This window comes from Geotrypetes seraphini, chromosome 9, assembly GCF_902459505.1.
Source record: "Geotrypetes seraphini chromosome 9, aGeoSer1.1, whole genome shotgun sequence".
Taxonomy (NCBI): Eukaryota; Metazoa; Chordata; class Amphibia; order Gymnophiona; family Dermophiidae; genus Geotrypetes; species Geotrypetes seraphini.
Genome location: NC_047092.1, coordinates 79541479 through 79554869, shown reverse-complemented (window position 1 = coordinate 79554869; position 13391 = coordinate 79541479). Strand labels below are relative to the sequence as shown.

General features: G+C 43.1%; 1 protein-coding gene across 1 annotated transcript in view; it reads left to right on the top strand.

The window, feature by feature from the left end:
• Positions 1 to 13391, top strand: part of GRIP1 (glutamate receptor interacting protein 1) — a 399879-nt gene that overhangs the window by 277407 nt on the left and 109081 nt on the right. The window contains 1 exon segment of the mRNA XM_033958481.1: positions 12141 to 12221. Coding sequence (XP_033814372.1) covers positions 12141 to 12221 — 81 coding nt within the window.

Below are 13391 nucleotides of genomic sequence, written 5' to 3'. Positions count from 1 at the left end.
ATCCACTGTCTTCCCTCTCTCTCTGCCCCTTCCATCCACACTCTCTTTCACCCACTGTCCACCCTCTTCCCCTTCCATATGGCATCTTTCTCCTTTCTGTGTCCTTTCAATAAACTGTCTGTCCTGTTACTCTTCTCTCTTTTGTACATGATTCATTTCAGCTTCACTCCCTCTCCATTTTTCCCCTCTGTATCCATCCCCTCCTCTAAGCTCTGGCATCTCTCTTATCTTTTCCTTCCTTCCTACCCCACCCCACGGTCTGGCATCTATCCCCTTCTCTGCCTCCATGCTCTGGCATCTCTTCTCCTTCCTTTCCCCTTGGTCAGACATCTGTCTCCTTCCCTTCCCTCCCTCAATGCCATGACATCTTTCTCCTTTCCTTCCCTTCCATTTCTACCTACTCCTCCATGCTCTGGCATCTCCTTTCCCTCCCTCCCTCTCTCCTTTCCCCTTGGTCTGGTATCTCTGTTTCCTTCCTTCCCTCCATGCTCTGGCATCTCTCCCTCTCCCTCCATGGTTTAGCATATCCTTTCCTTCCTTCCATCCCTTCCCTCCCTCCCCTCTCCTCTCCTATTCTATCCTCCCTCTCTCCTCCCTCCCCAGTCAGGTGCAGAAATTCTCTCTCCTCTGGTCTGCTTCCTCCCTTTCTTTGTCACCCCCTCCCTATCAGCAGTGTAGCGTTCACACTTCTCTACTTTCATTGGCTTCAGGCCTTCCTCCATGCCAGGTCCTGCCTTCGCAGAAACAGGAAGTAGACAGGACCCAGCAGAGAGGAAGGCCCGAAGCCAATGAGAGCAGAAGTGTGAAAGCTGCTGCTGCTGGAAGAAGTTCATGATGCTAGCCCTTAGAGCACCCCCTGGATACATCGCTGTGGGAAGTTGAGGGAAGGGAGGGAGGTGGACAGAATAGTGAGAGATGCCCGGACTGTATGCCAGCTTTGGTCATGAGGTCCCCAAAATATTAGGAGTTCTCGGGCACCCACAGTACCTACAGAGCTGGTGCTTATGCCTTAACCTACATGTGTTTGCATATTAGGCAATGTTAAAATGCAGATACCTATCTAACCTTAAAATATTCAATCAGTTGTTGCACTGAACCCTAAACTGAATGGTATAGTGGACTGGCTTGTTTCACAAGATATGAATCTTAACTATAATAAAAGTAGTGTTCTTAACTATTCAGATCCTTGTCCTTAGTGTGTAGCATCTGTGGATGGCAGGTAGTATCCTACCTTTGGTTGAGACTGTAGGTATCCTTGATAACAAGCTCTTTCCATCAGTATGTTTCGGATATTGTTAATTCCTGTTTTTTAAAACTCTGCATATTATCCAGGTATGAACAAGAACATGTTCTTGTCCACACCTTGGTCATTTCTAATGGATTATTGTAATGCTTTCTTATAAGGTATTGGCCAATGCGATACATCACAATTTCAACTGGTGCAGATTGCTGCCTTGCACCTTATTAAGGGGGTGGGATTAATGATTCCAGTTTCTTTTAGATTGACAAATAATTTACTACTTCTGACTTTTAAAATTTTATGAGCATGCCAGCCAATTTATCTTTTCAAATTTTTACAGCCTTATTGCTCTTCACAGGTGTTACAGTCCTCTCAAGGTTCTTTTTTGCATGTTCCTTCACTATCGGCAATACATCTTTCTTCTATACAGAAGCAAGTTTTCTCGGTTCAAAATCCCAGGCTCTGGAATTCACTTCCATTGATCCTGAGATTGGAGTCTTCCTTAGCTGTCTTCAAAATTAAGCTTAAAACATATGTTTTTTTGTAGGGCATATAGACCATAGGGCCTGTTTGTTGCCTGTGTAGAGCTGGTTGTGTGTTTTGCAGTGTCAGAGATTTTTCTCTCTCAATATATGTCTGTTTCATTTTCTGTCTCTGTAGTTCCTTTCATTCTGATAATATTATTTGTTGTAACCTGCTTTAATAGGTTTTCCTCCAAAATGATAAACTGTGTCCTGGGAATAGTAGTTTCTGTTGGATTTAGTACCCTCAATTTTAAAAAGTTGTTTTCTATGATGGGATAGTAGGTCCCTCTAGATTAGGAGTCTCCAATCTTTAGGAAACGAGGGCCACATTGGGTTCTTCAGCACTTTTCAGCAGGTTGTAGTACAAAATATATATAAATAACTCTAGATATATGAGTTTTATTGAAAGCAGAACATTTTATAAACTAATTACAGAGTATGTGAGATTAAATTATCGTATATTAATGACGACGAACACTCCAGCAAATTCTCATATTTTATCCCAAATTATAATAAAACCATTAATGTGAATGATAGAACTGTTTTTGTGTTTTTTAAATCTTATTAAACTGAGGTTCAAATTATGAAATTATTAAAATCACGAGAACTCTGTACAAGCAAATATGTGAATAAGTGAATATGCACCTTTAAATATAAATGTATGCAATTACAAATTGAGCATTACACTGCATCGCTGAAAGTATTCTTATGGACAATTAACCGTAATGACTAGTAACGAACTTCCATATTCAGTTTAAAGATTAGTCACAGCGCCAGAGCTACCTACAATGCTGCAAATTGACATTGTTGTTTGAGGCCGAACAAGTATGAAGAATTGCAATGAAATATACAATTACAATTCAGTATTAAATAAAGTTGTGAATAATATTAATATTAACATAATATGGAATATCAATATATTATGAACACAATTAACACCCCATGTTTTTCTTTTATTTTGCGGATTCTCATTGGAAAATTAGTCCAATTTGCGCATTTCCGTACAATTCTTCTGCAGGCTGGATAAAACATATCAAAGACTGGATGTGGCCTTCGGGCTGTACTTTGGTGACCCTTGCTTTAGACCACTGGAGATTTCTGACCTCTAGGGAGAACTTAACAAGGCACATTGGATTACTAGGGTTTTCATCTCTTTGTGGGGCTCAAAGAGGGATAGCACTGCCTCCTTTAATTACATAAAGCCAGGGAAGAAAGGAAAACTACATCTCCTAGGGGTATAGTAAACTTTTTTGTATAACTGGGACTCAAACCTTTTTCATACACTTGTTCATGCAAATCTTCACATGAATGAGTTACTTTGCATGATTTGCATTGGAACAGCTCATGAACGTGAAATTTAGATAAGCTTTTGCACATAGCAGACTATGTGGCTCATTTTCTAAAAAGAAAAATGTACCAAAACTGGTATAAAGTAGCATTTGAATGTTTTTCTTGGCTATTCATCCACTGTTCATCTAACTTCCAAGGGGGCATGTTGAAGGCATGTTTTGGGTAAGCTTAGGACTTAGACATTTTGCAGTGATAATCAAATATTTAACAGAACATCCATGGCACCATTTAGACATTTGGATCTAAACCTGTATTAAAAATTAATAAGGGTCATTTTACAAAAAGTTAAATAGTAATCTGACAAAATTTATTTGGCTTGGGAAAAATGCGAGAATTGCTCTAGTATCTTTACAAAAACTAATTAAGGAGGGTGGGGTAAATTTTCCCAATTTTTATAGGTATCATCAAGCCTATATAATGTGTCTAGGTATGTATTGGATCCTCCCTGAGCTCATGGAACATCTGCCGGACTGGCTATATCTTGAATGGAAAATTATGTCCCTTATGCGACTATCTCATGAACTGGATGCAGGCAGGTATTCAGACATTAGATGATGTTATGTCTAATGGAAAACTGCTTGATTTTTCAGAGCTGCACCAATCATTTGGCATTTTAAAGTCTCAACAATATAGGTGGTTGCAGTTGAAGCAGGCTATTCAGAGTAGGTTCCCTGAATAGAAAAATTTAAAAACTTATTACAGCTTGCAGATCCTCTCCTACCAGACAGATCTAGTAGGGCATCAGGCTGCTCAGTGGTACAAATTGATTTCTGAATTTTTAAATAAGAAGCCAAAAAATAGTCTTAGAGATATTTGGAGCATCAAGATAAAACAGTATATTTCTGTATCTCGTTGGCCACAAATTTGGACTTGGAGGTTGAAATGTACAGCGTCAGCATCTCTGAGACAAACATGGTTATTTTTATTGCATAGGATTTTCTGGACCCCAGTTTGTTTAAATAAAATAGATAATTCTAAATCTAATAGATGCTGGCATTGTCATATTAATATAGGGACTTTGGATCATCTGTTATATTTTTGTCCATTGATACTTGGTTTCTGGAAGTCAATTTTGGGACAAATTAATCTTATTCTTGAATCATCTATCCCCTTGACATATGAGGCAGTAATATGTGGTACGCTACTTTATGTTAAACCTACATTAGATAAATATAAAACTCGTCTTTTTTTATTTTGACATGAGTAGGGGTTCAACTGATTACTCACAATTGGAAAAACCATGATAGAATTAATTTTACTTTTTGGTGGGTAACTGTGTGTACCACATACAATTATGAAAGGATGTTGGCGGAGCGTTTAGGGACTAACAAGTCCTTTAATGATGTATGGAGTCAATTGACTAATTTTATTGCATTATTATTAGGGTTATGTTTCTTTCTTTCTTTTTTCATTAGATTCCTTGCACATCCAGGGAGGGTAGATGGCTGGGGGGGGGGGTGGAAAATGTATTTTAAGGAATTAAATATTTCATTATAATACTGAAATCATATCATATGTATTAGTGTTTTAATAATTCAGATAAGAAGGGGTGAAAATGATTTTTAATAGTAATAATTGTACAGTTAACAGTGTGTTTTTGTAAAGTCTTTTTGTTTTAACATTTGTATGACACTATCAAAGTTTAAAAAAAACCATAAAGATTTACAAAAAAAAAAATTAATAAGGGCCAAAAAGGTGCCCAAACTAACTAGGTGATTGCTGGAGGAATTAAGGCATGACCGCTTTTTATTCCCCCAGTGAACACCAGCCCCCACCCACCTCTCAAAAAATGTTAACAAAACAGTACATACCAGCCTGTATTACAGCTTCAGCTAGTTACACAGACGAGACACAGCTCAGTATATCAGGTGGCTGTGGGATACCGCAGTGAATGTCACATTAAAAAGTTCCAGGTACATGTCACCTTATGTGGAATCGATTTATATTATTATCAAATAACACAGAACAGACCAATAGGTCAGAACCACAGTAACAAAAGAAGACAGCAGAAACAAAATAGGAGATCCAACAATCCCACCCACACCACCCCCCCACCCCAAACCCCCTAGTCTGAAACGAGAAAAAGTGAGTGCAGTAGACTTGGACTCAGATAGCCCACTGCCCAAGACAATGAGGAACACCAACACAGAAAGAAAGAAGGAAGAGAGTAAAGAAGAAGAAGAAAGAAAGAGAAAGAAGTATACCTGGCGCCCCTAAGGATGGAACACAAGCCCAGGTCTCCGAAAAAGTCACAAGGAATTTAGAATGTCACTTCTAGCCCGTGGTGATAATGAAAAAAGGTAAGAATCCCAGATCCGAAGAAAGAGTCGCCTTCGTCGTAAGCTATAAGACGCATCTTTACACTCCAGCAGCAGCAGAGCATGCAAACGATTCCTCCATTCCCAAAAGGATGGAGAAAGTTCCCCAATCCAGACAGATAGAATTACTTTCTTCCCCAAGACCCCCACCAGTCTCATAAACTGCCGCTTACCCGAGTCAGACAAGCGGAAGGCCTCATACTTATCCAGCAAGAGACCAGCGGCAGAAAAAGGTAATGTAGTGCCAAAGACGCTCTCCACATATGTTACAACCTGCCGCCAAAAACGTTTGATTTTCACACAAGACCAGAAGGCATGGATAAACGAATGGGGTTGCTGGAGACACTTAGGGCATAAAGGAGAGTCCGTGTAACCTGAATAATATAACTGACTTTTCGTAAAATAGCCCCGATGAAGAACCCTAAACTGACACTCCCGTAGATCTGCATTAACGGAAACTCCCGGGAGTCTTGCAATCAAGGAAGGGAGATCCAAAGCGTCTCGTGCTATCCCCAGATCCTGGCACCAACGGGCGTGTAGGACAGCTCGGTCAGCCAGACCCAATAATCGATGGAAGTCCTTATAAAGACCCGAAACTGTAAACCCATCTTCCAAATAGGGATCCAGCAGCGTCGCAAATTTGTTCTCAATAGGAAAAGCCAAAGCGGCTCGGGGGAGGGATCGAACATAATGTTGAAGTTGCCGAAACGCAAGAAAGTCTCCCACAGAGAAAACACCCGACCGGACCAAAGCATCCCAGGACAGTAACGAACCGTCTGCCTGAAGAACATGGGCAATTAACGTGAAGTCCCGGGATGCCAATTTACGAAAACTAGCAGTCTCCATGCCCGGGCTGAATTGCAGATTCCCCTGAATAGGTAAGTATCTAGTAGTCGAGGGAGTACCCTTCCAGGAGTCCAACACATAAGACCATATGACGCGTAGCGAGTGCAACAACAAACTCCCCCGAAGAGCCGCCGGCAAGGCAGAACGGGGCGTGTGCACCAAAGACAAAATATGCCAAAGTGCAAAAAATTCTTTCTCATAACATTTTGGAGTAAAATCCCGACGATCCGAAAGCCACTCCCCCAAAAAACGCATCAAACAGGCAGCATTATATAACCGAAAATGTGGTAGCCCCAGTCCCCCACCTCCCCACGCGCCGAGCAGATAACGCAGCGCCACCCTTGGTCGCCGTCCCCCCCAACAAAATCTAGAAAGCATAGAATGTAACTTAGTAACATCCCGTTTCAAGAGCCATAAAGGGAGCAACTGCAAAGTATAAAGCCATTTTGGAAAAAGGACCATATTAAACAAATTGATCCTACCCGACAAGGACAGAGGAAGAGGAGACCAACGAGCAAAACACGCAGCCGAAGAACTGAACAAAGAATCAATGTTAACACGATATAACTCGGAAGTACGAGGCGTCAGCAGAATCCCTAAGTAACGAAACGAAGAAGAAGCCCATTGAAGGGGAAAAGGTCCAGGCCAAGAGTCCCGCAAGACCGAGGATGTGGCCAACGCCAGAGATTTATCAAGGTTAAGCTTAAAACCCGAATAGTCTCCATATTCTTGAAAAGTGGCCATCAGATTGGAAAGAGACATTGCGGGTTCCGAGATATGGACCAGGAGATCGTCCGCAAATGCCGAGATTTTAAATTCGGAAGAACCAATTCGAATACCCGGAATAGCTCCATTAAGCTGAATATCACGGATCAAAGGGTCTAACGACAGAGCAAAAAGCAATGGGGAAAGGGGACAGCCCTGACGCGTGCCACGACATATGGGGAAGGAAGGAGAACAAAGACCATTGGCCCAAACAAAAGCTGTAGGAGAGTGATAAAGCACCCGAATCGCATCCTGGAAAAAGCCCGTAATGCCATACCGAGTTAAAACCTCAAATAAAAAATTCCAAGAGACCCGATCGAAGGCCTTCTCAGCATCGAAGCTGACCAATAGAGAAGAAAGTTGGGTTCTCTCCACGAATTCCAAAGACGTCAATATAGATCTAATGTTTTTCACACTAGTACGCCCCTGCACAAAGCCCACCTGAGGGGAAGCAATCAACTCAGGAAGAACACAAGCCAATCGATTAGCCAAAACCTTGGCGAACAACTTGGCCTCCACATTCAGCAGCGAAATGGGGCGATAAGAAGAAGAGAGGGCTGCATCCTTATGGGGTTTCAATAGCACAACTATTTGAGCCGAAGTGAGAGACTCCGGAAGGGCACCCCGTTGAATAGCTGCTGTGAAGGTATCAGCCAAGACTGGAGCCACCGTAGGAAGTAAGAGTTTATAGAATTCCATCCGGAAACCATCTGGTCCGGGGGCCTTTAACAAGGACCCCTTCTGTATGACGCCTGCCACCTCCTCTGCCGTTACAGGTGCATTAAGTTTAGCTACCGCCCTATCAGACAGGCATGGAAGGGAGAGGCCATCCAAATATGCCGTGCCGTCCATTAAATCAGATTGCTGTGAATAAAGCTTCCTATAATAGTCAAAAAACACTGCATTAATCTCGGCATCCGTCCGGACCAAACCCCCCCCTGCCGATCGAAGTTGCAAGATATGTGTACGTCCCGCCGAACGACGGACCACCTTTGCCAGAAGCGCCCCTCGTTGATTCCCATGGCGAAAGAATTGATATCTATAATAAGCAAGCGACTTGACTGTTCTAGCATGCAACAATTCCTGAAGCTTACACTGGGAGGCTAAGAGCTGGGAACGCAAAGAGGAAGCGTGAGATAGACTATAAAGCCGACGGAGGTTACCAATCCTACGTTCCAACTGTAAAAGCTCCCTATCCCGAGCACGACGTTGATGGCTGGAATAGGCCATAATCTCACCACGGAGGACCGCTTTCGCAGCCTCCCAGAAAAGCGTAGAATCAGCCCGATGGTCAATATTATGTAGTTGATAGTCAGACCATTTTTGAAGCAGGAATTCCTGAAATCTCGAGTCCTGATACAAACGGAGCGGAAATCGCCAACGGAAAGATCCCGGTGGAGAGACATCCAAGTGCAAGAGTAACAATAGCATGGCATGATCGGAAACGTCAAAGGAACCAATCGTGGCCGATTCAATCTGAGAAAACAAAGCGCTAGAGGTCAGCCAGTAATCAATCCGGGATAAGGACGCATGGGCTCTAGATATATGAGTGTAGTCACGCTCTCCTGGGTGAAGCGTCCGCCAAACATCAATAACGTCCAAGGATGAACAAAGTAAAGAAATACCTTTAGTAGGCTGCATCCGATCCTGGGGAGCAGGAATTGATTTATCCAGCAAGGGATCATGAACACAATTAAAATCTCCCCCCACGAGCAAGGGCACATCCGACTGTTGGCCAAGAAGGCGAATAAGTGAGGAGAAAAATCGAGAATCATAGTTGTTAGGAGCATACACATTACAAAGAATCAGGGGCCGATGATTAAATAGTGCCTTGGCTATGATGTACCTACCTCCAGGATCCGTCCACTGCTGTTGAATAACAAAGGGTAGCCCCTTCCGAATCAAAATCAAAACCCCGGCCTTACGATTGTTCGCAGGTGCCCCCAAATGCTGACCAACCCACCAGGTCTGAAGTTTAGCATGTTCCGCTGCTGACAGATGCGTCTCCTGCAGAAAGACCAAATCAGCTCTCTGACGGTTCAGGGCTCTCAAGATCTTATGTCGTTTAATAGGCGAAGTGACACCATTTATATTCCAGGAAATACATCTAAGAGGCTTCATAAGAAAAAGGATATAGACAAAAATCAGGCAAAAATCCAGAAAGAAAACCGAGAGCAAGGCCGTCCCAGCCCGCGACCAGCTCCCAGAACCTCAATCTAGACCCGAGCATCCACCAAAGGATAAAAGCCAACCACAGGGCACCAGGAATACGGAAGGAGAAAAAGAAAAGAAGAAGAAAGAGAAAGAGGAAAGGATAGAAAGAGAACAGAAGAAACCCCCAGCATATCCACCCCCCCACCCCTCCCCCCGTCGCCCCTTCCCCATCCCTCATGTGACCCACTAGTGGTCCAAGGGTCCTGTGGAGCAGCTCCCAACTCCCCCTCCCAACAAACCACACCAAGAAGAACCACCCCCCAGCCCCTCACAACAATCCCACCGACACACACCCAAAATGAAAGCCCCCTAAGTCCTACCCAACCCATACATAACCAAGTCCAATAACACGTGTGATGTCCAATAACAGGTTGAGCAGCGAAATAAACAACTACAGGTCATAACAATGTAATGCTCTCAAACAGTATATAGTGGCTTAAAGAGCCTCCATATGTGCCACCCAAACCACCCACCCCACATGCAAACATTCCCACCCGTATCCTATTCATACACACCACTCCCTCAACCGGTCAGCAACTGCAAGAAGGAAGTACCCCCCCCCTCCAATAAAGAACATAGCATCCCCTTCAACACCAACAGGCTCTCCCCCCCACCATCCATACAATCCCCGAAAGAAGGAAAAGAAATGTCCCACAAAAGTCCATAGCAGTCCATCGCCCCAGGCTCCAGAACAAGGCCGTCAAGCCAGCAAAAAGCAGGCACTACAACGATCAGGCCCCCGCATGAGCAGGCCAGCAGGTACGAAGGCCCCCAGGAGATATCAAGCTGAGGCAGTACATAGAGCTCTGTGCATCAAACTATTTCAACCTACAACAAAAGAACGAACTCCAAAGCAGTCAAGGAGCCGGGTCTGGTGCCTGCATGGAATGTAGGAATCGTAGAGCTTCAGCCGCCACAGTAAAGAAGCGGGTCTGACCAGCATGTCTGATCCGCAAGCGGGCAGGATACAGCAGAGCAAAAGGAACTTTCATCCGATACAGCTGGGAGCAAATGGGGGTGAATTCCTTCCGTCTGTCTTGCAAAGCAGGAGAATAATCTTGGAAACACAGCACCCTGGAGTTGTCATACATCAGGGGTCCCGAAGTACGAATAGCTCGCAAAATTTCTTGTTTATGGGCTGAGTTCAATAACTTGAGTATGACAGTGCGAGCTCTCGAGCCAGGCTCACCCAGCGGGCCCAAGCGATGAGCGCGTTCAATTCTCAGGGGACCATGCGCAGTTGATAGTGTTAAAGAACGCTGCAGCCAGGTTTCCAGAAAGGAATGGAGCTCACCATCCTTCACAGATTCAGGCAGGCCAATCAATCGCAGGTTCCCCCGGCGAGACCGGTTCTCAAGGTCCTCGAGTTTAGCTTCCATGGCGATAAGCTGAGCCCTCATTTGCTGGTGGTCCCCTTCTCGTTGCTGCACTCTATCTTCCAGCGTGGTGAGACGCTGCTGGTAAGAGGAAAACTCTCCCTGCAACGTTTCCAGACGAGTGTCCACAGAGTCCAATTTATCCACAATAGGCTGGAGTTTCGAAGTCAGGGATCCCTCCAGCAACAGCTTCACCTCTGCCACAATCTCGGACACCCACGCGGTCGGCGCCGGGAGCGGCGGTGGAGACTCGCGGTCGGCCATCTTGGATTCACCCACGCGGCCGCGATCTCTCTCCCGGCGGGGCAGCCTGCTTGTCATAAAGCCCCGAACTCTCCAAGACACCTCTGAAACGCGGCAGCGATGTAATCGCCGAAATGCAGGGGCGAAATCGCGGCACTCCGGGGTCGAAAAACAGCTGATGGTGGGAACGGGATCGGGAGCTTACCCCACCGACGTCTGCTCAGCAGCTCGACATCACGTGACCCACATGTCACCTTAACCTACTTATATTGTATGGTGAACCCTCCAAAACCTATACAAAACCTACTGTACCTACATAAAGATAACATCTGCAGGCATAACGGCTATTGTTGTGGTGTACAGGTGGGTATAGTAAGTTCTGAGTGGATTTTGGAGGGCTCACCATACAATATAAGCATGTTATTAGTTGGTGATATGTGTACCTAAGACTTAGAGCTCCTTTTACGAAGGTGCGCTAGGGCCTTAATGCGCGGAATAGCATGCACTAAATTGCCACGTGCTCTAGCCGTTACTGCTTCCTTTTAAGCAGGTGGTAGATTTTCGGCTAGCGCGTGCTATAGCATGCATTAATCCAATGCGTGCGATAAAACCGCTAGCGCACCTTCGTAAATGGAGCCCTTAATGTAACATTCATTGCAGCACCCTTTGAGTGCCCCTCTGCTCTGCTGAGCTGTGTCTGTGTGACCAGTGTGTTATCTAAGAATGCTGGCTGCTTGTACATAGAAACATGAAGGCAGATAAAGGCCAAATGGCCCATCCAGTCTGCCCATCCACAGTAACCATTATCTCTTCCTCTCTCTAAGAGATCCCACATGTCTATCCCAGGCTTTCTTGAAATCAGACACAGTCTCTGTCTCCACCATCTCACCCAATGGCTTATTTTTGTGCAATTTTTTTTTGGACTTTTTTTTTTTTGGTCAAAAAAGATAGACACATAAGGGTGAACACAACTAGAAATGGTAATTTTCAAAAATAAATGAGAGACGTTTTGCTGTTTCAAAAATGATCATTTTCTCTACAGGATTTTTTGATGTGTTTCCCCATATGTCCAAACTTGGACTTGGACGTCCTGTCGAAAATGCCCCCCCAAAGATTTAAGTTTAGTACTGCGAAGCCCACTTTGGGGATGTTACTTCATAAAAATAAAAAAAATGTAATAAACAAACATTTTTTTCCCATATGAAGCCCACTTTTGCTTCAATATAAAATGTATAATTCTGAATAGACTTTGTGTTCTCTTTAGAATCTATAATTCCACGCAGTGGAACATTTCATGTAAAGTTACCAAAGAAGCATAAGGTAGAACTTGGCATCACTATAAGTTGTAAGTACTGTATCTGCAATTATGTTTTATAAGAAGTAACTATGATCATTTCTAGGTTAAATTAATGCTATAGATGGGTTTATAGAACGTGGAATGTGATTTGTTTTAGTTCAGCATTTACATTTACTTTTACAAATAATCTCTCTCAAAATGTATTATAATATGGGTCATTTCCCTATTACAAATGTATTATTTAACTCTGTTTCATTATTGCATTTGAATAAAATAATACGCTGAATACGTTCATGGATTCTGAGAGCAATTTCTTGCAATTGGATAAAGTTAACCTGGATTTTTTAGTAGTTTGAGACTGGCTATTTTTATATACAGTAGGTCTTTCCCTTTCCCCAAAGGGGTACACGTTTTTTGAAGAATAGACAATATTTGGTATTAAGGATGGAATTTTCTCATCACCTTCAGCTCCCTCTTGTGGAATACCACAGGGATCTCTCTCCCCTTCTATATAATTTATACATGAGTTCACCACTAGGTCAAATTTTCTTAAACTCTGGTGAGCAGTTCTTCTGTTATGCAGATGACATATTTCTGCTGGTCCCCATTTATCAAGATCTTGAGGTTACTACTAGGACTATCAATAATTGCATACAGAAAATCAGATTTTGGTCCCCTCAGTCTGTCTTAAACTAAATACTGATAAAACTAAAATTCTGTCTTTAAATACTGATAAAACTAAAATTCTATGAATCTTAGCAACATTCCTAAATTTATTTTGAATAGTGAAGGATCACAACTTAATATTGAAAGAACTTCTAAAGTACTGGGAATGCTCCTTGATTCCTCTTTGATGATGGAGCTTCAGGTAAATAACCTGGTTCAAAAAACTTATTTTAAACTTATCTTCTTAATTTTTATTGGAACATTTCAGACTAATAAATCATTAAGGAGAGGACAAATATTTAAAGGATGATACAAAAGAACTGTTACACATCTCAGTGAACTTGAAAGATATAATAGGCCAACTGAGAAGCTAAAGAGTAGCTAATTACGAGTGCTGCCCAATTTGTTAATTCGAATTGATATATCGATTAGCTTTCTACCAAAAAATCGGACTCGCTTCTGGGCAAAGCCATGCCTATGCCCAGCCTTGGGCGAGTTTAAGCATCCCTAAGCACCTCCTTGCACCTGTGACAGACGCCAACAGTGTAGGCG